Source organism: Rutilus rutilus (genome assembly GCF_951802725.1).
Source record: "Rutilus rutilus genome assembly, chromosome: 4".
In the NCBI taxonomy this organism is placed as follows: Eukaryota; Metazoa; Chordata; class Actinopteri; order Cypriniformes; family Leuciscidae; genus Rutilus; species Rutilus rutilus.
Genome location: NC_140212.1, coordinates 29,160,908 through 29,185,304, shown reverse-complemented (window position 1 = coordinate 29,185,304; position 24,397 = coordinate 29,160,908). Strand labels below are relative to the sequence as shown.

The 24,397-nt window shown below is 39.2% G+C and overlaps 1 protein-coding gene across 1 annotated transcript; it reads right to left on the bottom strand.

The window, feature by feature from the left end:
- Positions 1 to 491: 491 nt before the first annotated feature.
- On the bottom strand, positions 492 to 23,007 carry LOC311289692 (uncharacterized protein). The gene is made up of 3 exons (XM_084407912.1): positions 22,565 to 23,007; positions 22,131 to 22,282; positions 492 to 1,601 (listed from the first exon to the last, which is right to left on the bottom strand). Exons 1-3 carry the CDS (start codon positions 22,579 to 22,581, stop codon positions 526 to 528), a joined length of 1,245 nt encoding a protein of 414 aa, XP_084264038.1. The 5' UTR covers positions 22,582 to 23,007; the 3' UTR covers positions 492 to 525.
- Positions 23,008 to 24,397: the final 1,390 nt, after the last annotated feature.

Sequence of the window (24,397 nt, the reverse complement as noted above, 5' to 3'; positions counted from 1 at the left end):
AGATAACTAGATGTTTTCAAAGTGTTCACAAACTTATTCTTGCCCATGTAGAAAGATAGATGTTTAGCTAATACACAAACCACAGCTAGAAAGAGCTTCAAGATATCATCAGATGAGCCCCAATAGTAGCCATATTCATATCCAGATTGAAAACATCTGTGCATTCATTCTCTAAAGATGAATCAAATAATATGCCAGTTTATGCCATTTTATTTATACTTTTCATTACATTGTGCCATTTGACAGCAAGATGGAAGTGTATGCCACCATTCAATAAAAATAAATATCAGATACATAGTTTCTGGCATTTAAAGTTGCAGAGCCAAGTAAACAAACTATTCACACCAAAAAAAACACAAATAAGGTCTCACCCGACTGACTTGTTATTTGTAAGTGTGATGACAAAATATTTACACAATATTATCACAAGTGGACTCCCTCTAGATTGAATCTGCAGGTGATTTTTTAAATTGTTCAAATATATATATATATTTATTATCTCGTCACACTGAGCAACACTGCGATTTAAAAAGTATGATTTTGCAAGTGACGTTTCAGCTCTGTGTGATAAGTGAAACTCTTTTCACACTGAAGACATGTGAAAGGCTTCTCTCCAGTGTGAAGCCTCATGTGAGTCTTTAGGTTTGCTTTAACTGTAAAACTCTTTCCACACAGAGGGCAAGTGAAAGGCTTCTCTCCTGTGTGAACTCTCATGTGAGTCTTTAGGTTTCCTTCAACTGTGAAACTCATTCCACACTGAGGGCAGGTGAAAGGCTTTTCTCCAGTGTGAACTCTCATGTGAACCTTGAGGATTGCTTTGCTTGAGCAAGTCTTTCCACAGTGATGACACATGACACAAGGCTTCTCTCCAACGTGAGTTATTACATGCATCTTAAGGTGATTGCTGTCTGTGAAACTCCTTCCACATTGATGACATATAAAACAGTCCTCTCTTGAGTGAATCCTCATATGGCAATCAAGGTTTACTTTACGTCTGAAGCTCTTTCCACACTGATCACATGCAAAAGGCTTCTCTCCAGTGTGAATTCTCATGTGGTCATTAAGGGATCCTTGATGTGTAAAACTCTTTCCACACTGAGAGCATACGTAAGGCTTCTCTCCAGTGTGAATTCTCATGTGGACTTTAATTGTTGCTTTATGTGTAAAACTCTTTCCACACTGTTGGCAGGTGTAAGGACTCTCTCCAGAGTGAACTCTCATGTGGATTTTAAGACTTCCTTTTCCAGTGAAACTCTTTTCACACTGAGGGCATGTGTAAGGCTTCTCTCCAGTGTGAATTTGCATGTGTTTTTTAAGGTTTCCTTTTTCAGTGAAACCTTTTCCACACTGTTGGCAGGTGAAAGGCTTCTCTCCATTGTGTATTCTCATGTGAACTTTAAGGTTTCCATGATGACTGAAACTCTTTCCACACTGAGGGCAGGTGAAATGACTTCTAGTTCCAGTCTTTTGAACTCTTTTTTGGGAGGACGTCTTTTCAGTCTGGGAGCAACTTAAAAAATTGTCTCCAGTTATAAAATCATGACATTTCTCTTCCTTTACATCACTCAGTTCTTGACTCTCCTCTTTCAGTGGCATCAGGTCTAAGGTGGAAAAAAAAGATAAATACAATTTTAAGCACATGTTAATGCCACAAAGCAGCAGACATCAAAACATTCAGATCAATTGTTCTCAATGTTTTTTGGGGCAGCACTCAATTTTCCCCATTTTGGTGAGGCCCCTTACCTCCCCGAACAAAAAAAAAAAGAAGTCTAATTCAGTGCAGCTCAAGCCTCTCCAGGATGATCCCCATCACTGCACATTTTTTATTTCTCACTCATCAGCTCATTAGTAGAGACTGCAACACTTGAATTGTCAAACAAGTGATACACACAAAATGAGAAGAGCTATGGGTCCTAGAGGACAAATTTGAGGACCCCTAGGTCCAATTGTTTTCCCTGAATATTAATGTTGATTGGTTTGTGTTTATTAGGGGCTAAGCAAAAACAGTGCTGTACCCCCAACTGCATCTGTTGGTTTTCTTTTTATTATTATTTCTCCCTAAAGGGAGTCTACACTGTCAGAAACACAGATACAGTGCAGGCAAAATTGTGTTCCTAGGGGAACAACCCGACCCGGACTCGTCTTTTATTTGAAAGTTGGACCCGGACCGTGCAGAACCAAGAAATGCCATAAATTTACAACACGGAACCGACACGGACCCATATATTATTTGGAAACTGGACCAGAACCTGGTCAGGTAGTCACAGACCCGACTGGACCCAATCGGAACATCTTCCACATCAAATTGCTATTAACAAGTTGCGAAAATAAAACTTTTTGGCTTACCTAATGTTAGTAGCCTTCTCCCTTGTACCTGACTGTGATCATACAAGCCTCCTAGCCAAGAAAGTTCTATTTATGTTATTCCTCCCTTGCCAATTGAAAGAGCTTGCTTAATCCACTCAATATTCCAGCTTCAAAAGTCCACTTGCGGTCACGTTGACGAATGACAAATGCGACTTTGCAGTTTTGCATTTTTTGGTATCTCGAGTCAAACTCACAAAATAAGATTCGACTGTTTACCCCCAACTGCATCTGTTGGTTTTCTTTTTATTATTATTTCTCCCTAAAGGGAGTCTACACTGTCAGAAACACATTACATTAATGATTGCTCGTTCAGTGCCATGGACGCTGCCGTTAGCATTTGCTATCATCTCTGTGCTCTCTGACCAGAGTCTGCCCAAAATTTTTAGATATAACAATACAATTCATTTATAATATTATTATAAAAATGGGTGAAAGAAAGTGCAATGTGCGGTATGGAGGATTAAGTCCCGCCTTCTAAATAAAAGAGCCAATTGTCAATTGGTAAAATCATTGTGTTAAAACACACGCACAGCGCTGACTAACTCTGATCACAGCAGGGTGTTCTACGATCAACTCGGATATTACACACAATGTTAAACAGACCCAGGACCTGAAGTAATACATTGTGACCTGACTCAGACCCGGCTGACCATTTAAAATATAGACCCTCAACCCGTACGGCTCCCAGGTCGGTTCCTGGGTCCTCCGTGAAGACCACGGCCATGCAGTGGAAAAGCACCATTGGATGACATCAGGGTGAGTAAATTAAATGGAAATTGCGATGAATCATGCAGCCCTAATTAAAATGACATTAAATGTTGTTCAAAATATCTTGTATAAGATTATATGTAGAATAATATATACTCCACCATCACGTCTTCCAGTAAAATGAGACCGATATTATTGCTAAACATAATACGTAATACATAAATTGTTTTTGTTGTAATGTAATTTTGTTTGTTTAAAAAAACGAATCAAATGCATTTTATTAATTATAACTTTTGACCTTTGAATCTAAAACAGTATTTATTTTAATGAAGACCATGAGGAGTGGCAGCTAAATTAGTTCCTCCAAAAGAGTTCCTAGAACTAAAATCGTTCCTAGTTTCTGCAGTGCGAACACACCGACATCCGGGTACTTCCGCCAATAGTTCTAGGAACTATGAAAAGGTTCCTCCGGTGTGAAAGCCCCTTATGTGGTCATGTTGAAAAGTCTTAAAGGGTTAGTTCACCCAAAAATGAAAATTCTGTCAGTAATTACTCACCCTCATGTTGTTCCAATCCCGTAAGACCTTCGTTCATCTTCGGAACACAAATTAAGATATCTGTGATTAAATCTGAGAGCTGGATCACTCCTCAATAGGCTTCTAAGGCATTATAACTTGCTGGCTCGAGGCCCAGAGAGAAGGAAATGAATAGTGGAATAAAGTCGTTATTTTTGTTTTGTTTTTGCGCACAAAAAGTATTCTCGTCGCTTTATAAACTTAAGATTGAGCCACTGTAGTCACTTGGACTATATTAACGATGTCTTTAATACATTTTCTGGGCCAGCAAGTTATAATGCCTTAGAAGCCTATGGAGGAGTGATCCAGCTCTCAGATTTAATAAAAAATATCTTAATTTGTGTTCCGAAGATGAACTAAGGTCTTACGGGGTTGAAACAACATGAGGGTGAGTAATTACTAACAGAATTTAAATTTCTGGGTGAACTAACCCTTTAAGAAAATTGAGGGGTTCTCTCAAGGAATTTTCTCTGTGTTCTCCTTTATCCGTAACTATATTTACACAGCCTCTCATACCTCTTTGCTATAATGACAACTAGGGATGCACCAATATGGAAATTTTGGCCAATACCGATAACTCTTTATATTTGAGCCAATAGGGCGATATAATGGTCGATAAATCTAAATCAAAAATTTTATATCATTTTTGAGAGCCTGATTACAAAAACAAAAGTCTCACCATAAAAAGCCATGTCCCAAGCACACAATTATAATGAAGACTTGCATCTGTCATACAAATTTTTACAGACAAATTTTCTTATTGGGCCGATAAAATTAAAACTGAACATATCGGCCAATGCCGATATGGTGGCTGATATATTGTGCATCCCTAATAACAACTATGGCCAACATTGTATATACTTGCAGGGCCAGCCATTGTAATAAATTATTATCAAACCTTATACATTTCAAAACCATTTATTCCCCACTGTGCAACGACATTGTTATAAGGCCGCAGCTGTATAAGAGTTGCCCAACGATCTCGCTCAGATTATACACAGCCATTTTGTGTTGAGTTGAGACATCAAACAGCAAAAGAAGTGATAAAGTAAAAACACAGCACACAAGCTATACGAATATTTACTTGTTACAAACACACTTGGTGACAGAAAGATAACAGTTTGGTATATATATATATATATTGGTTTAAAATGCATGATTTAGTAATGTTTAGATCTGATAACATTTCAGTATTTTGAGCTTCCAGTCAGATAACACTACGTCATAGTGTAAGCGATTGGATGTAGTTAGTTTAGTTTGAAGTTAGAGACGTTGGAAGCAACAGTTTTTTGAACGTGCGTATACTGTCTATGTATAATTTAATGTTTTGGAAGTAAACATTTAAAAAGAAAACTGTTTGGTTTGCTCGTGTTTCAAATACTGGTTGTAGTTAGACTGACTTCAAAAGGTGGTACAGAAGAATTAGAAGCAAATAGGTGCCACTATATATATATATATATATATATATATATATATATATATATATATACACACAGTGGGTACGGAAAGTATTCAGACCCCCTTAAATTTTTCACTCTTTGTTATATTGCAGCCATTTCAGGGTTCCTGCAGGTTTCAGTTAGTCAAATTCAAGACCTTTTTAAGACATTTTAAGACCATAAAGATTGAAATTTAAGACCTACACGACGCATTGCCAAAAAAATATTCAAATCAAAGAATTAATTTTATTTCAATGAATTCAGTAATTGAAAAAGCATTAACTTAATTTACAGATAAAGCAATCACATTAGTAACCTTCCAGACCCAACAACGCGTGTCAGAGAAAAGAACAGAATCAGATATAATTTTTTTATAGAAAATTGTACTTTGCATATTATAGGCCTACTGTAAAAACCACATAATTAGTTGATTTTAGTTGATCATAGTTGATCATAACTAGAGATGAAATGGCATGAACATTTCATTTAATTATTATAGTGCCAAAAATTACCACTGTTATCACAGAATCCTGTTCAAAAAGTACTAATACTACACAATGAAATCAATTCACCAAGTTTTATGTCGAAAAACAGCAAATAACAAATAAAATTAGCATCAATACACACTAACATAAATATTAAAATAATACGATTAAAAATGATAACCAGATTTTAAAAGTGTCTTGCAACATGTTTTATACTAACATGTACAAGTTCAAATAAAGTTGACAAAAAAGGTTTTTATAAAAAGATAAACCTCACATATTTCAGACTTTAATTTATCTTTTTTGACTCATTCTTTTTATAAAAAATTATTTACTGACATTTACAATACAGTTTAGCTTATCTTTTATTATTAATAGTAAAATTCGGTCCGATTTTCCCGTGGCGTCTGTCGTTGCTATGCAACCATCAGACTGTAAAAAATAGGGGCAACCATGCACTGCGCTCTCCACAATGACAAAAAAAGTTTTAGTGGCTAATGGATTTCCACCGCCGAAAAACACTTGCTGTAGCTCTGTTACAAGATTTATTTACGGAGAAGAGAAAAACACCCGTAGTGTTTGGGTGCACCCGCATCCTTCATGTCTTTTTTCATGTCGCTGCGCCTGGAAAAAAACGAGCGCGTCGCTTCAATTATAAGCGCGCTTAACGCGCGCCTACATTTGAATGAACTTGCATGAGCGCGAAAAAGACGCAATATGTGAGCTGCCTCTTGGCGAGCGACTTCGATACTTTTTTGCTACTTTGTAATAACTTTCTGCGGCCAGCGTTTCTGGAAATGAACGAGGGTAAAATCTTTTTTAAGACCTGACTAAATGAAATTTAAGACCGCGGATGAAAATCGGGCTGTTTTTAAGACGTTTTAAGGCCTTAAATTTAAAGTTCCGAATTTAAGACTTTTTAAGACCCCGCGGGAACCCTGCATTTGCTAAAATCATTTAAGTTATTTTTTTCCCCTCATTATTGTACACACAGCACCCCATATTGACAGAAAAACACAGAATTGTTGACATTTTTGCACATTTATTAAAAAAGAAAAACTGAAATATCTCATGGTCCTAAGTATTCAGACCCTTTGCTCAGTATTTAGTAGAAGCACCCTTTTGATCTAATACAGCCATGAGTCTTTTTGGGAAAGATGCAACAAGTTTTTCACACCTGGATTTGGGTATCCTCTGCCATTCCTCCTTGCAGATCCTCTCCAGTTCTGTCAGGTTGGATGGTAAACGTTGGTGGACAGCCATTTTCAGGTCTTTCCAGAGATGCTCAATTGGGTTTAAGTCAGGGCTCTGGCTGGGCCATTCAAGAACAGTCACGGAGTTGTTGTGAAGCCACTCCTTCGTTATTTTAGCTGTGTGCTTAGGGTCATTGTCTTGTTGGAAGGTGAACCTTCGGCCCAGTCTGAGGTCCAGAGCACTCTGGAAAAGGTTTTCGTCCAGGATATCCCTGTACTTGGCCGCATTCATCTTTCCCTCAATTGCAACCAGTTGTCCTGTCCCTGCAGCTGAAAAACACCCCCACAGCATGATGCTGCCACCACCATGCTTCACTGTTGAGACTGTATTGAACAGGTGATGAGCAGTGCCTGGTTTTCTCCACACATACCGCTTAGAATTAAGGCCAAAAAGTTCTATCTTGGTCTCATCAGACCAGAGAATCTTATTTATCACCATCTTGGAGTCCTTCAGGTGTTTTTTAGCATACTCCATGCAGGCTTTCATGTGTCTTGCACTGAGGAGAGGCTTCCGTCGGGCCACTCAGCCATAAAGCCCCGACTGGTGGATTGCTGCAGTGATGGTTGACTTACTACAACTTTCTCCCATCTCCCGACTGCATCTCTGGAGCTCAGCCACAGTGATCTTTGGGTTCTTCTTTACCTCTCTCACCAAGGCTCTTCTCCCCCGATAGATCAGTTTGGCCGGACGGCCAGCTCTAGGAAGGGTTCTGGTCGTCCCAAACGTCTTCCATTTAAGGATTATGGAGGCCACTGTGCTCTTAGGAACCTTAAGTGTAGCAGAATTTTTTTTTGTAACCTTGGCCAAATCTGTGCCTTGCCACAATTCTGTCTCTGAGCTCTTCAGGCAGTTCCTTTGACCTCATGATTCTCATTAGCTCTGACATGCACTGTGAGCTGTAAGGTCTTATATAGACAGGTGTGTGGCTTTCCTAATCAAGTCCAATCAGTATAATCAAACACAGCTGGACTCAAATGAAGGTGTAGAACCATCTCAAGGATGATCAGAAGAAATGGACAGCACCTGAGTTAAATATATGAGTGTCACAGCAAAGGGTCTGAATACTTAGGACCATGTGATATTTCAGTTTTTCTTTTTTAATAAATGTGCAAAAATGTCAACAATTCTGTGTTTTCCTGTCAATATGGGGTGCTGTGTGTACAATAATGAGGAAAAAAAATGAACTTAAATGATTTTAGCAAATGGCTGCAATATAACAAAGAGTGAAAAATTGAAGGGGGTCTGAATACTTTCCGTACCCACTATATATATATATATATATATATACACTCACCTAAAGGATTATTAGGAACACCATACTAATACTGTGTTTGACCCCCTTTCGCCTTCAGAACTGCCTTAATTCTACGTGGCATTGATTCAACAAGGTGCTGAAAGCATTCTTTAGAAATGTTGGCCCATATTGATAGGATAGCATCTTGCAGTTGATGGAGATTTGCACATCCAGGGCACGAAGCTCCCGTTCCACCACATCCCAAAGATGCTCTATTGGGTTGAGATCTGGTGACTGTGGGGGCCATTTTAGTACAGTGAACTCATTGTCATGTTCAAGAAACCAATTTGAAATGATTCGAGCTTTGTGTCTGCTGTTGTAGCCCATCCGCCTCAAGGTTGTGCGTGTTGTGGCTTCACAAATGCTTTGCTGCATACCTCGGTTGTAACGAGTGGTTATTTCAGTCAAAGTTGCTCTTCTATCAGCTTGAATCAGTCGGCCCATTCTCCTCTGACCTCTAGATTAGATTAGATTAGATTAGATTCAACTTTATTGTCATTACACAAGTACAGGTACAAGGCAACGAAATGCAGTTTAGGTCTAACCAGAAGTGCAATAGCAGCAAGTGCAGGATATACAGTGGTTCCATAAGTGCAGAACATGGATATGTACTGAATAAATATAGAGTTGAATACTATTATAAACAAAAATTTACAGATAGATTGTCCTATGAATATAATATACAGATAACTATTACTGTGAACAGAGTTTACAGTTAGATATGTACTGAATATAATAATATACAGATGGCTATTACTATAAACAGAATGTTTACAGATAGATATGTACTGAATATAATATACAGATGGCTGTTACTATAAACAGAATTTTACAGATAGATATGTACTATGAATATATATACAGATGGCTGTTACTATAAACAGAATGTGAGCATAATATACAGATGGCTATTACTATAAACAGAATTTAACAAATAGATATATGTATAAGTTAGGCTAATGAGCAGTATAACAATGGATTTAAAGTAGTGCAAATAAAGTTTGGACAGAAGCTATCCGAGTGAAAGTGCAGTGGAAAGTAATTGCATATTACAGTTAAGGTACGATATTGCAATGTATATATAAACAGTCGGTACTGTAAATAAACAGTCGGCAGTGCAAATTGAGCATATTCCAGTCAAGGTAGTAGTGCAAGATGCATATGTAAACAGTTGTTACTGTAATAACAGTCAGCAGTGCAAATGAACATTATAGTATTGCAAATAACAAAATGGAGGCAGGTGTGAGGAGGGAGAGGAGAGTCAATCAGTATATGAGGGGAGTGGGATCAATGAGGGTTAGAGTTTAATAAAGAGACAGCTCTGGGGAAAAAACTGTTCTTTAGTCTGCTGGCCCTGGTCCAGAGGCACCTGAAACGCCTGCCGGAGGGCAGGAGAGAAAACAGTCTGTGGGCTGGGTGAGAGGAGTCCTTAAGGATGCTGCGAGCTCGATGCAGACAGCGTTTCCTCTGGATGTGCTCGATGGCAGGTAGTGGAGTCCCAGTGATGCGCTGGGCGGTTTTCACCACCCGCTGCAGTGCCTTGCGCTCTGCAACAGAACAGCTCCCATACCACACTGTAGCACAGTTGGTCAGGATGCTTTCTATTGCACAGCGATAGAAGTTCACCAGGATAGTGGAGGAAAGCTGATTCTTCCTCAGTGTCCTCAGGAAGAAAAGGCGCTGGTGAGCCTTCTTGACCAGGCTGGAGGTGTTGGTTGTCCAGGTCATGTCCGCCGAGATGTGGATCCCCAGGAACTTGAAACTGGAGACACGCTCAACAGCCATTCCATTGATGTGGATGGTGTCGTGTGTGCCTCTTGACACTTTCCTGAAGTCCACGATGAGCTCCTTCGTTTTGGTGGTGTTGAGGAGCTGGTTATTTTCGGTGCACCATGTGGCCAGGTGCTTGATCTCCTCCCTATAGGCAGTCTCATCGTTGTTGCTGATGAGACCAATCACCGTAGTGTCGTCCGCAAACTTGACGATGGAATTAGATCCGTACACAGGCTTGCAGTCGGAGGTGAAGAGGGAGTAGAGGAACGGGCTTAGCACACAGCCCTGTGGTACACCAGTGTTGAGTGTGATGGATGTGGAGCAGTTGGAGCCTGATCGAACATTCTGGGGTCTGTTGGTCAAGAAGTCCAAAATCCAGTTGCACATGGAGGTGTTGAAGCCCAGGTCTCCAAGTTTGGCTATTAACTTAGTTGGGATGACAGTGTTGAATGCTGAGCTGAAGTCAACAAACAGCATGCGTGCATAAGTGTTCTTATTGTCCAGATGTGTGAGCACAGAGTGCAGTGCCATGGAGACTGCATCCTCTGTGCTCCTATTGCTACGGTAGGCAAACTGGTGTGAGTCCAATGTGGATGGTAGAGAGTCTTTTAGGTGTGCCAGGACCAGCCGCTCAAAGCACTTCATTACGATGGGTGTGAGTGCTACAGGGCGGTAGTCATTAAGGCACTTCGGGCTGGAGTGTTTTGGCACTGCCACAATGGAAGTGCATTTAAAGCATGTTGGTACAGCTGCTTGGGCAAGAGACAGGTTGAAAATGTCTGTAAAAACCCCAGCGAGCTGCTCCGCACATGCCCTGAGTACGCGTCCAGGGATGTTGTCTGGTCCAGCAGCCTTGTGCGCGCTGATCCTGCTCAGTGCATTGCAGACATCTGTGGAGGAGAGTGTGATCGGTGGGTGGTCAGCTGAGGATTTGAGCTTGGTGGCAGTTTCTCTGTTGTCTCTTTCAAAGCGAGCATAAAAGTCATTTAGCTCGTTCAGGAAGTTGACATCAGTGGCTGCGGGGGTGGAGTGAGAGGGTTTGTAGTCACTGATGGCCTGAATGCCCTGCCACATGCGCCGAGGGTCAGCGTTGGAAAAGTGTCCCTCTATCTTAAGCTTGTAGCAGTGCTTGGCCTCTTTGATGCCCCTTTTCAGATTTGCTCTGGATGTGCTATAGGCTTGTGCATCTCCTGATCTGAAGGCAGTATTGCGTGTCTTCAATAGGAGTCGCACTTCCCTGTTCATCCATGGCTTCTGATTTGGGTATGTGGTGATCTGCTTCTGGGTTGTAACACTGTCAATGGTGGTATTAATATAATCCAGTACAGAGGAGGTGTAGCAGTCAATGTCCGTGTGAGAGCCACTGGTGGCTTGAGAAGCAAACATACTCCAGTCTGTGTGTAGAAACCTTTCCTGGAGTGAGAAATCTGCCCCCGCAGGCCACACCTTGATGGTCTTCACTGATGGCTTCACGCGATTGATCAGAGGTGCATATTTGGGGGTGAGGAACAAAGAAAGGTGATCTGACTGTCCCAAGTGGGGGAGGGGTGTCGCGACGTAAGCTTCAGCCATGTTTGTGTAAACATGGTCTAAGGTTTTGTTTCCTCTGGTGTGACAGGAAACATGCTGGTGAAATTTCGGTAGCACTGACTTTAAGTTTGAATGATTAAAATCACCCGCAACAATAAACGCAGCTTCCGGGTGAACGGTCTGTTGTTTACTGATGGCTGCGTGAAGTTCTTTCATAGCAAACTTGGCATCAGCATCAACAAGGCATTTTCGCCCAGAGGACTGCCGCATACTGGATGTTTTTCCCTTTTCACACCATTCTTTGTAAACCCTAGAAATGGTTGTGCGTGAAAATCCCAGTAACTGAGCAGATTGTGAAATACTCAGACCGGCCCGTCTGGCACCAACAACCATGCCACGCTCAAAATTGCTTAAATCACCTTTCTTTCCCATTCTGACATTCAGTTTGGAGTTCAGGAGATTGTCTTGACCAGGACCACACCCCTAAATGCATTGAAGCAACTGCCATATGATTGGTTGATAAGATAATTGCATTAATGAGAAATTGAACAGGTGTTCCTAATAATCCTTTAGGTGAGTGTATATACATACATACATACATACATACACATACATACACACACATACACATATCTATCTATCTGTATGTATGTATGTATATATCTATATGTATATATATGTGACCAGTCACGGAAAGTAGGGACACAAGTCGGTTCTGGGGCATTTTGAGTTATTCGCATATTCTGAAAGTGTAGTATTCAAGCTTTCCAACGATGTGTAACACATGGAAATCTGATAATATTTGGAGAAGTTGTGGCCATTTGAAGGTAGGCACTCAAAAAAACTGAAATGGTAGAAATCTGCTTCTAAAGATTGGCAAGTTCTCACCCTTCTGGGAATGACAATAGGGCTCATTTACATCTCATTTAGATAAGTCATACCCCCTGTAAAGCTCCCCGTCTCCCCCTCCCCCCTGAATGTACCAATTCTACAAATTCTCTAAATAAAACATCTCCAGTTAACTGGCAGAGCATTCATTTCGTTCGTTTTTTAAATAAGATACTAGCGCTGAAATGTGTTTGTTTTTTTAATCAAGTGATCAAAGTGCTCGTTGCCGCTGCGATCAGTGGCGCAGATACAGTGTTTACTCGTGTGGCTCGCGCACACACTGCATTGTCTTCACTCGACGCGCGCTTCAATCCGTTGCGTTGCGGATACTCTCTATTCGTTCTGTTGAAATAACAAAATAATTCAAACGTTTGCGTGTCCCTGCTTGATATACAACCACTGATGAACATAATCGTTTTGATGAGAGAAAAAAAACTATACGAGAAAAAAAAAAAACCTATACAAGGGCGGATTCGAACTCTCAACCTCTGACACGGCTGGCGAAAGCTCTACCACTGTACCATTCATATACACATTAAATATACAGGCGGATCTATGTATTGGCACTGACAACATGTATTAGGCTACATCTCATTAAACAACAAATTAAACCCCATGTAACCTACTATTTAAATCGATTGCTGGACATCGTAATGTTATTGGCGTCCATCTTCATTGAATTTTGAAATCAGATAGAGCCGGCCAGAGCGCTGCATAAGTAGCCACGCCGGCTTATTCAGTATGGAAATACGCACCGACAATGACACGCCCCTACTGCGTGCTAGAATCTCCGAAAAAGAAGCCGATTTCAACATCAAAATGTACGCTTTTAAATATACCAATACTGCTATCTCAAACATGGAGAGGCTTCTTCGTGATCTCAACTAACAGATTCTGCAAAAAAACGAAAATCACCCATTTTGCTCGAAAGTTGTGTTGCCGACTTGTGTCCCACTTGGTTTCCGTGACGGGTCACATATGTGTGTGTATATCTATATGTGTGTATGTGTGTGTATATATATATATACATATATACATACACACACATACATACATATACATATATATAGGTTTGTATGTATATATGCATGTATTGACAGTGAATCTGGATCTGGGATAGAATAGCTCTAAGTGTAACCTTTCATTAGAGCCCAAAATTATGACTGTACATTAAAGCATTCAAGAATAGCATAATTTTACTTGTCAATGGTTGCAAAGTAGGGATGTCAATTTACACAAACAACAGCATGACAAGGTGTGAAAATGCTCGTCAAAACGCCATGTTCCTCACCAAATAGACGAGAAGGTTTTTTAATCTAAATAAAGGGCTAGTAAGATTATAAAATGAATCAATGTGATTGATCATTTATTAAATTACATATTTAATAATCAAATATAAAGACTAATACAACGCGTCATCAATGCCGCCTCAGATGCGTACTTGTCAGAATGTGTAACTCCTGTTGTGGACGCGCTCTTCCTGAAACAACGCGCTGAAAACAGCAACTAAACAAATTCACAACGATTTATTAAAATAGTGTTCTCATTAATGTTATGTAATATGACAGTCCCAGTCATAGTTATTATTAGTCGTGCATTGCTGTTTGAGCTGTGCACGCTGAATGAACACCAGTAAACTGGAGAACTTTGCTAACGCGTTATTTAACTCAAAGAAACGCATCCTATATGAGATTAATCAGATATAAAATAAACATAATATTATGAATTATATCTGCACAAAATGACGCGAGTGTACAAGTGAACTTCAACTAAGTTACTTGCTAGGCATAATGTGTGACTCATGTGGTCTTCCTGGAGCAACGCAATCAAACACGGCAACTAAACCCAAAAAATACACAATGTTTTATTACAATATTATTCTCTTTATAATGTTATTTAATATGACAGTCCCAATCATAGTCATTATTGCGGTTAGAGCTGCATGTACTGAAGCTGATCCCCGGGCACGCTTTACTACAGCACTGATTCTTAACCAAATGCATACTATGAGATAAATCAGATATACTTAGGCCTACACAAAATAAACACAATATTACAACTTACATTTGCACAAAACAAAAGGCTGCGAATGCACACGCAAAATTATAATCATGATGAAGGTGTAACTCTGGCTGTAAAATGGTCCCAAACAACTCCTGCGCGCTCGCTTCATTTTTCCTTGTGTCTACTTTACGTGTTTCGTGGTTAAGAAGCACGCATGCACATGAACCTGCTTAATCGATGATCGATTAAATGTATTATCTACAATTAAACAGTCGCAGATTAATCGTTAACATCCCTTTTACAAAAGGTCATTTAGAGCAGTGGTTCCCAATTCCAGTCCTCGTGACCCACTGCTCTGCACATTTTGTAGGTCTCTCTTATCTGACACACTCAGTTCAGTTCATGGAGTCTCTCCTAATGAGCTGATGATCTGGTTCAGGTGTGTTAAATAAGGGAGACATACAAAATGTGCAGAGCAGTGGGTCACGAGGACTGGAATTGGGAACCACTGATTTAGAGTCTCCAAGTGGCCTTCTTTGGTAAGCGAATAAACATAAATCATTTGGAGTACATGCATGTTTTGGTTTAAGAACAGCATGCAATTTACTTTGGGTATGCCTTTTTTAGGCAAATTTTACAGGAATGCTAAGGTGGTTAATAATTGTAAGGTTAATAAAGGCCTTCTGAAGTTAAGCGATGCGTTCGTGTAAGAAAAATATCCATATTTATAACTTTATCGACCAAAATTACTAGCTTCCGGTAGACGGCCGTACGCAAGTTGGCTTACGCCAAAAGACGTTAAAAGTTAGTGTTTTAGTTAGTGTATTGTTTGTTAATTCATGTAATAATTCGTAGGGATGTTTCGATCAAATTTTTTTGTGCCCTCGATCTGTTTAATATCGAGTATCTGTCACAGGATCTAGATCCGATGCTTGTATTTTCGTAGTGCTAGGTGCACACTTCAATTACATTAAAGTTATTCAAATAAGATATTATATGCAAACAGACTGTGTGGTCACAATTATGAATATGAGACTACTGATATAAACTTGTATTTTATATACAATTGGCAGAAGTTTTGCAACAAAAAGAAAAAAAATAATAAGGTTAGAAAGAATGAAGCTTGCAGTGTCAGAATTCCAGTCTCTCAGTCAAGCCAAAAGCAAGACGCAACAACGTCTAAGATAAAAATACTGCATTATTGCATGTTTTGCTTTCGAACAGAGAGCAGCTTACAACTTCACGATACATCAATAAATTGTATACTGATTGTTTGCTAAAGGTTTGTTTATTATTTGTTCAGGATTAACCATTGTTTACTGAGATAATGATATAACAAAGAAGTTTATAATGATGCAAGTTTCTTGTTTCGTTGTTTTTTTTCAAGGACAACTATGATGCATTTCTTGCACATCATCTAAATAAAAGAAAATATATTTGATCTTGTTGCATGTCCAGAACTTCAAGAAGTGCAGCAGTCCCCTGACTTTTTTCAGAGGCCTCAAGACTTATTAGGTCTCCACACATGTTCAAAGAATGTAAATCAAAATTTTAGATGACTGAACCTATACACAAAGAGACTTAGGCCTAAGTGTTAACAAGACTGAAAGTTACTCTTACGTTCCTATTTGTGAGGTAGGGAAATACTGTTGGGACCAAATACAAACTGAGCTGAACATAGAAAAAGATGAACATGTTTTAAATTATTACCAAAATGGACTTCACTTCAAAACACAAATTCTTTGCAAGTAACCTACAAGCCCTAATGCTACATATTTGTGAAGATGAATTTGAAGTATGTAATCCCCTGGGGTCTAAACGTAACAAGCACAAACTGTGTACAATTTACTATACCATTGGAAATAATATACAAAGTTTTGCTCTCAGGTAAAATATAGCCAATTCATTTAGCTTTATTTGTCCACTATACACTGGTCAAGTTAAATAATCTGTAGTGCAACCTGTGCCATTCAGCATGAGCCCCTCCTCACTGTGCTGTTATGCCAAGCACATTTTTGCGCATGTGAAGGGTGATGTTTTACGTGGATTGAAACTCAAATGAAGTACAAAACACCCAAATAACATCTGGATTTGTACTAAATGAGAGAAGTAAGCTACATGAAGCCCAACACCAGTTTTGGTTTCATTTTAGCTTTAAATTAATTCGTTTTGGCTTGAAGTTTACATAGCTACTTTTATTTTTCATTCTTGTTCTGAATACCGTAACATTTAAAGACTAAAGTAGCCTTTAGCTATGTCCACAGTGTTTATAGTTTGTAAACATTTCACTGTATTCACCAGTATTTTACATTAACGTAATACAATTTGTTTCTCAAAAGCTCAATTTTATGTGTAGCATATTTTTTAAGCCATGTAGCAAACATTATAAAAATTTGACTTCCTGTTAGTGACCAATGGCGTAAAGACGTGGCTCCGGGAGCTCCTGCAGAAACTGTTTATAAAGTCTATCAGGGTGTTTTCTACCGACGTGGTGTGTACATATTTTGACATCTTAGAGCTTTTTTGATTGTATTAAGTGCCGCTATGCCTCCAAAACCCAGAAATACGGACAACCAGACGGCATCGAAAGCGCGGCCTAATGCAGGGGCTACGTCCCCGGCCCAGCGTGATCCTGTCGGACCGCCGCCTCACGACGGAGATGGCGTTGGTACCGTCACAGCTTCGAGTTTGGCTTCTGCGGACTTTAAAGCCGAACTTCTTGTTGCTCTCCGAGAAGAGATGGTAGGCATTTTCAAGTCTGAGCTACAGATGGCTATGACTGAAAACTTATCCAAAATAAAGTCAGAATTGCAAAGTGTCAAAACTGAGCTGACGGCTAACCTAGCCGCTACAAAAACTGACGTGGGTGAGCTAAGGGGGACGGTGATTGAGATGGAGGAATCACTGTCAACTTGCACAGACGACGTGGCGTATCTCAAGAGTAAAGTGGAGAGCCTGTCTAATAAAGTTCTGGCTCTTGAGAACAAATGTGAAGATCTAGAAGGTAGATCTCGCCGCAATAATATCCGTATTATCGGGTTATCTGAGCAATGTGGCACGGTTACCGCGGCATCTACCTCCGCTCTGCTTAAGGAAGCGCTTAACTTGGATAAAGCACCTCTTATTGATCGTGCTCATAGATCCTTAAATCCCAAGCCCAAACCCGGAGAACGGCCACGTCCCATAATAGCACGTTTACATTATTACGCAGACTGTGTCGACATCCTTCAACGTGCCAGGACCCAGCAGCGAATTAAGATTGGGGACTCTACAATCTCCATCTTTCCGGATCATACAGCCCGGACGGCGAAAGCACGCGCTGCCTTTAATGACATCAGGAGACAACTCAGGGACATTCCAGGTGTACGGTATGGTCTGATATATCCTGCTCTCCTCCGGATCACAACGAGTGGAGGGGTTACAAAGGATTTCACATCCCCTGGAGAGGCTGCTGTTTTTATCAAAACCCTTAAATAGTTAGAGCTGATTTTGAGTGCCAGCTGCCTACAAAATGACTTTGAATGTCCATGTAACATCTAAGTACGGTAAATTTGACTCTGAGACATATGAAAATAAGTAAAAGTGGCACAAATATTGTATTATTTTGATATACAAATGTCTTTCTCAGGTTCATACAAGTTCTAGTCGATTGTACACCCTGTTATTTAAGACACATATTTTATTATTGTTATGCAGGAGTTCCTGTTGAGTTTGGAGAAGTATGAAGATGACTGTTAGGTCTAATACACGGAGTTTAGTTGTTCTGCTAATTACTCCTAGTGGAGTCTGCACCGGTATCCTGTCGTTTGGGGATGGGGTAATAGTAGGTGCGGGGGGAGGGGGTCTGGGGTGTATCTACAATTTTTTTTTTTTTTTTTTTTTGGGAGGTCGAATTGTGGTTGCAGTTTCAGTTGTGATATAAACTAAATATGACAAGTATTAAAGCTTTAAATGCGAGATTTCTTAGTTGGAATATCAAGGGTTTGGGGAGTGCTGTCAAACGCTCAAAGGTGTTTTCTCATTTAAAGCGTTTAAAGCCTGATATTGTTTTTCTGCAGGAGACCCACATGCGAAATAATGACCAGACACGGTTGAGATGTCCCTGGGTTTCGGAAGTATTCCATTCCAGCTTTAATTCTAAAGCCAGGGGGGTTGCCATTCTGATTAGTAAATCAGTCCCATTTACACAGACCAAAATCATTTCTGACAAGGACGGCAGGTATTTGATCATTTTAGGGACTATATACCAGGTTCCAGTTCTACTTGTCAACGTATATGCACCAAATTTTGATAATCCTAGTTTTTTTAATAATCTGTTTAAGATATTACCTTCTTTAAATTACGTATTTTTTATATTTGGCGGGGACATGAATTGTGTTGTAAATTCTCAGCTAGACCGTTCCAAAGCCAACTTGAATCAGTCACAAATGGCTAGAACTCTAAGTAGTTTTATGTCCAACAATGGCTACATTGACCCCTGGAGGGTTCGTAATCCAACTGGCAGGCAATACTCCTTTTATTCACATGTACACCAGACATTTTCCCGTATTGACTTTTTTTTATTGATGCCAGACTGATGCCCAAGGTGACAGATACTTCTTACCATCCGATTATTATTTCAGATCACTCGCCTTTAACCTTGGAAATTCAGTTCTCCTCTGAATCTCGTTACTCCACCCACTGGAGATTTAGCATATCTCTTTTGTCTGATGATAAATTTCATAAATTTATCATAAGTACAATTGAGGATTTTATATCTCTCAACCAATCTGAATCAGAACCCATTTCTAATACGCTCCTGTGGGAATCTTTAAAGGCCTATTTAAGGGGACAGATTATTTCATATTCCGCTCACTTGAAGAAATTAAGAACATCAACCATTAAAAAATTATCAGCCGATCTGGAATCTGTGGATCAACAGCTTGCCACATCCACGTCTCCTGATTTATTAAGGCGGCGTGTGGTAATAAAAACTGAATTAGACTTGATCACAACTAATGAAGCAGAGCGATTACTTCTACATTCTCGGGCCAAATACTACGAGTATGGAGACAAATCTGGAAGATTGCTAGCTCACCGATTGCGTCGACAAGCAGCCTCACATTTAATACCCCGTGTCAGAGATGAGTCTGGGATGTTGGTAGAGGAACCTGACCTTATAAATTCAGTATTTTCATCCTTTTATAAATCTTTGTATAGTTCAGAATTTCCATCGGACTTGAGTGATATGGATACGTTTTTGCAAGACCTAGATTTTCCGGATATGAACATAGATGCAATTGATCAGTTGGACTCTCCACTGACTATGCAAGAACTTACATTGGCTCTACAAAATATGCAAAATAATAAGTCTCCTGGGCCAGACGGGTTCCCGGTTGAATTTTTCAAGGCATTCCATAATCAACTCATTCCGCTATTACATGCTGTTTATGTAGAATCTCTGTCAAATGGCTCTCTCCCTTTCACTTTGAGACAGGCTTCTATTAGCGTTCTTCTGAAAAAGGGCAAGGATCCCGAACTCTGTACTTCTTATCGACCCATCTCTTTGATGAATGTCGATACAAAAGTTCTTGCGAAAGCTTTGGCATGTCGTCTAGAGAAGGTGCTTCCAACAATTATATCTCAGGAGCAGACTGGCTTCATAAAAGGACGTCAGCTTTTTTATAATGTCCGTACCTTATTAAATGTTATCTATTCGAAGGGAACCGCTGCCATTCCAGAAGTTGTAATTTCTGTTGACGCAGAAAAGGCGTTTGACAGAGTTGAATGGAGTTACTTGTTTGCAGTTTTGACGAAATTTGGTTTTGGTAATGTTTTTATATCATGGATACGCCTTCTTTATACATCACCTTGCGTCAGTATCACAACTAATAACGTTCAATCTAGTTATTTTCCCTTAAATCGTGGCTGTAGACAAGGTTGTCCTCTGTCTCCCCTCCTCTTTGCTCTTGCAATAGAACCTCTGTCCATTTATTTGAGGTCTTTCCCCATTTTTAACGGCATTACGCGTTCCCGGCTCGAATTCAAACTTTCTTTATACGGTGACGATCTGTTATTGTATATCACAAATCCTGTAGGGGCGTGCCCTGTTATTCTTTCTTTTTTTCATAGATTTGGTTCGTTTTCGGGGTACAAGATCAATGTCTCAAAGAGTGAATGTTACCCGGTCAATGACCTAGCAATGCAGCTCTCTCAATCTGATATTCCCTTCAAACTGAGTCCTTCGGGATTTAAGTATCTGGGGGTTCATGTGGCCAGGTCCTACAAAACTCTTTATGATGTAAACTTTTCTCCCCTATTAACTGAGATTAAGGCTGATTTCCAAAGATGGGGTTCCCTCCCCCTTTCCCTGATTGGTAGAATTAATGTGGTTAAAATGAATGTCCTGTGGCTTCAGTCAACCCCTCTGGCTTTACTAGCAACCCAGTGGTCATTTCCACATTAAAGATATGGTTTCAATTTAGAAAGCATTTTAAATTTCTTACTCCCACCATATCAAGTCCACTGTTGAGGAATTATGCGTTCAAACCTGCATTTACTGATTCCATTTTCACTTTATGGCATGATAAGGGTCTGAAATGTTTTAAGGATTTTTATAAAGACGGGGTTTTTTGTTCTTTCACAGATCTAACTAGCGAGTTCGGCCTCTCACCTTCACATCTTTTTAGGTATTTTCAAATTAGGAACTGTGTAAAATGTTTATTTCCTAATTTTTTTATTGTAATAAATGTATAAATATATTTAGTATTATTTTTTATTTTTTTAATAAAAAAAAAAGACAATTTGAAAAAAAAAGTTGTATACAAATATGTTTGTTATTGTTATCCAAGTGCCTTTACTTTGTTTTTGTGTGCAAATCAATAAATATATGAAACAGAAACATTATAAAAATTTCTTGAAAAATTACTTAAATTACTTTTTAAACCGTTTAACCGATAGTATTAATCAATCAAAAGTCTTACTGTCGGTTAACGGTTAACCGGTTAATAGCTTGTTTGCATATGACGTCACCTCACTGCGTTGCCATGGCGCGAAATGCAGATGGAGGGCAGGAAGTGATTTGCTACATTTAGAACCACTATAACAAACTCAAAATGCCTATGTTTTGCGTCGTTTATGGTTGCTCAAATCGATGAAACCACGAGGACTTTTTATCGAGTACCAAAAGTTGTTGTTCATAAGGGGGAAAAAGGCAAGAAATTGACCGAAAAACGCCGGAAAAAAAATGGCTTTCAAACCTACGTCGGAAAATGCCTGTGTGTGCAGTGATCACTTTGTCAAAGGTGAATTAACTTATGTGGCTATGTTTGTGTAACGTACCAGTTTCTGAACTTTGTAAAGTCAAAGTAATTGTTTCTTCTTTTCTTTGAGTTTGTAAGTTACCCCTGTAACTGAAGACAAACTCGTAACGTTACAGGCAAAATCTTTCAATTCAGTTGAAAAATCGCTCCTCTTCATAACGTAAGGATCACGTCCAACATATGTTTCGATTTTTTTGTTGTATATTTCTCTTGTAATAGCGTCAAAAGTAGTCCAGTACGGACTTTCCGCCATCTCGTCCATTCCGCTCTTCACTTCCTGCCCTCCATCTGAATTTCGCGCGTCATCACAATCACGTGACTGCAAACCACCTATTATGAGCATCCCTACTGTCCACATGACACAACCTGCTTTACGTAAAAAAAAAGAAAAAAAAAGAACCCTCTTTAATCAGGACACTCATATGACATTCTTCAATTATCATTCATTTCTGTAGAGCTGGACATTTTATTAAAGATCAAAAGACTGAGGTAAGCTTTGAGAAGACACCAACCTGTTTGTTCCTCAGTATCTTCTTGTTTCACACTGAATGTTTCTTCAATCTTCATGTCTTCACTCTCCTCTTTAATAAACGCCATCTTTATAATAGTGTGTCTTGTGGATCGCAGTCGCTTCACCAAGAGTTTTTCTGTTTTTTTGGACACTCTGTCATAAATTAAGATTAGAATAGTCAAAAGTAATATTAACAGTATTAACAATTAGGCTAATTATCTGGGTGTGTCTCTAGTAAGGGAGTCAGTCAGAGTGACACTTAATCACTCAAAACTGGTACTACAAGTAAATAAACTTCACCAATTATATAGTATGTTCATAATAACACATTCATGCTTTACATTAATTGATTTGTAGATTAAACAAATAAATATTTGCTGTTGGTTTGTAAAAGTTGTCATTACAAATGTTTGTGTTGTTGTTGCATTTACTTACACTGTTTTGACCAGCATAAGACGTCAGCGTGTGGTGGTGATTAAAGTGAATTGAATCACTGAATCGTTATGGAAAATATTTGCTTTAAATTAACTCGGAGTTTCAAAAAGCCGTTTTTCCATCACTACTTGGTAGTAACTGAATTCGCGTTTACGATAAATCGATTCAAGATATAAGGAGTGAAATGAGACGCATCTTTTCTGTTACTCATGTGAGGATGCGCTTTACTGACAATAAATAACGTTCATTAATGTTAGATACGGCATTACAATGTTACATTCGATAATAAAGTATTCATTTCAAATGGTTTGTAAAAGCTATAAAGCTGATTGAACAGTTTGAATCGATTAAAACACTTAAATGGCTAAAAACACAAACCTTTTTTCAGCAGAGTCACAATTGATGCAGAAGCACGTCGCAACCTTATGGCGTCATATCACAACATCAAAATAAAAGTCCTGTCCAGACGTGAACAATGTGCTTAAAATATTATTAGAAACTACTAATTAAGGGAGAGGGGGAGGGGATGGGGGATCTTTGTACAGATGACAATGTTATAAAAATGATCCCTATTCACACGGATCCGTGAAAACGACTAATAACGCTGTATTATGTATGCCAGACAAGTAGTTGGCAATGTCATTTTGTAAAAAAGACTACACGTCTGCGCACATGCACGTGCATTCTTTTACTACAGAGCACTCAAGCTGAATGCACATGCCTATAGACACAAATTACATAATGTATCATATTTTTGTACGATTTTCAGTCTAAGGATGTTAATCTCTATAATATAGTATTATTACTTTGTCTTCTCTATGGCTTCTTTTATTAATGCTTCTCATTAAATCATTTGTTAATGCTTTACATGGGTTATAATAATTAATGACAGTTAGTTTTCCTTTATCTCCATTAAAGATTTCAGTAACTATATTTTCATGTTCAGTAATGTTCCTGTGTTAATGTGTCTAAATGAGATCCCTTCTTTGATAAATGTGATGCAACCTCCTCCTCTGTCTTTTTCTGTGTCAACTCTTATATTATGATATCCTTTCAATATAAATTCTAAATGAGGTTTTAACCATGTTTCTTGGATACATGTGTGGCATTACGAGGAGTTACTAAGGATCTAATGTAATGACTACGCCACCTGGGAATTCTCAACCCAGGAAAACCAACCTAATAAATAGGCTGCACAGATTTATTCCCTTAACAGGACAAGAGACGTGGATGAATAAATTACTTTTTTTTATTAAAGGACACAAATATAATAAATAATTCAAGACAAAGACAATACAAGGAAAATGTTCAAAATACAAAATACACAAACCTCACAACATCAACACAAAAATAAATACACTTAGTCAAAAGAACAACTCAAAAATAATCAGACAACAGGACTGAGGGAGGCCAGCAGGGGGACACTCTATTAACCCTTTTCCACCAACAAGAACCGGGTGCTGGTTCAGAGCCAGAGCCAAAGCTGGTTCAGAGTTGGTTCGACTGACGAGCTTACTAAGAACCGATTTGCCTTTCCACCGGCTAGAGAGCCACAACAGAGCCAGATCTTACGTCACTGTATACGTCTCATGTTGCCCAGCAACCGCTAGTGCGGTAGCGCCAAACACAAACACGCCAGGCTTGTTCGAGATGCATCGGCTTCTCGCAGATCGATCGCCGCATGACATCAAAGCACTGCGATAGCGATCTAAAAGCACAAGGAGTCGTATGCTCTCCAAACACTCCCGCAGCTCCGATCGGTCCTCGCCGCTCCGATGCATCTCGAACAAGCCATCAACAATAACGGACGTTGCAATACTATGGATGCTCATG

What these genes read in the sequence shown, in the direction of transcription:
- LOC311289692 (XM_084407912.1), bottom strand. An exon ending in AGATACTGAGGAACAAACAG is followed by an intron (nt 1,602 to 22,130) that starts GTTGGTGTCTTC and finishes TTTCCACCTTAG; the next exon opens with ACCTGATGCCACTGAAAGAG.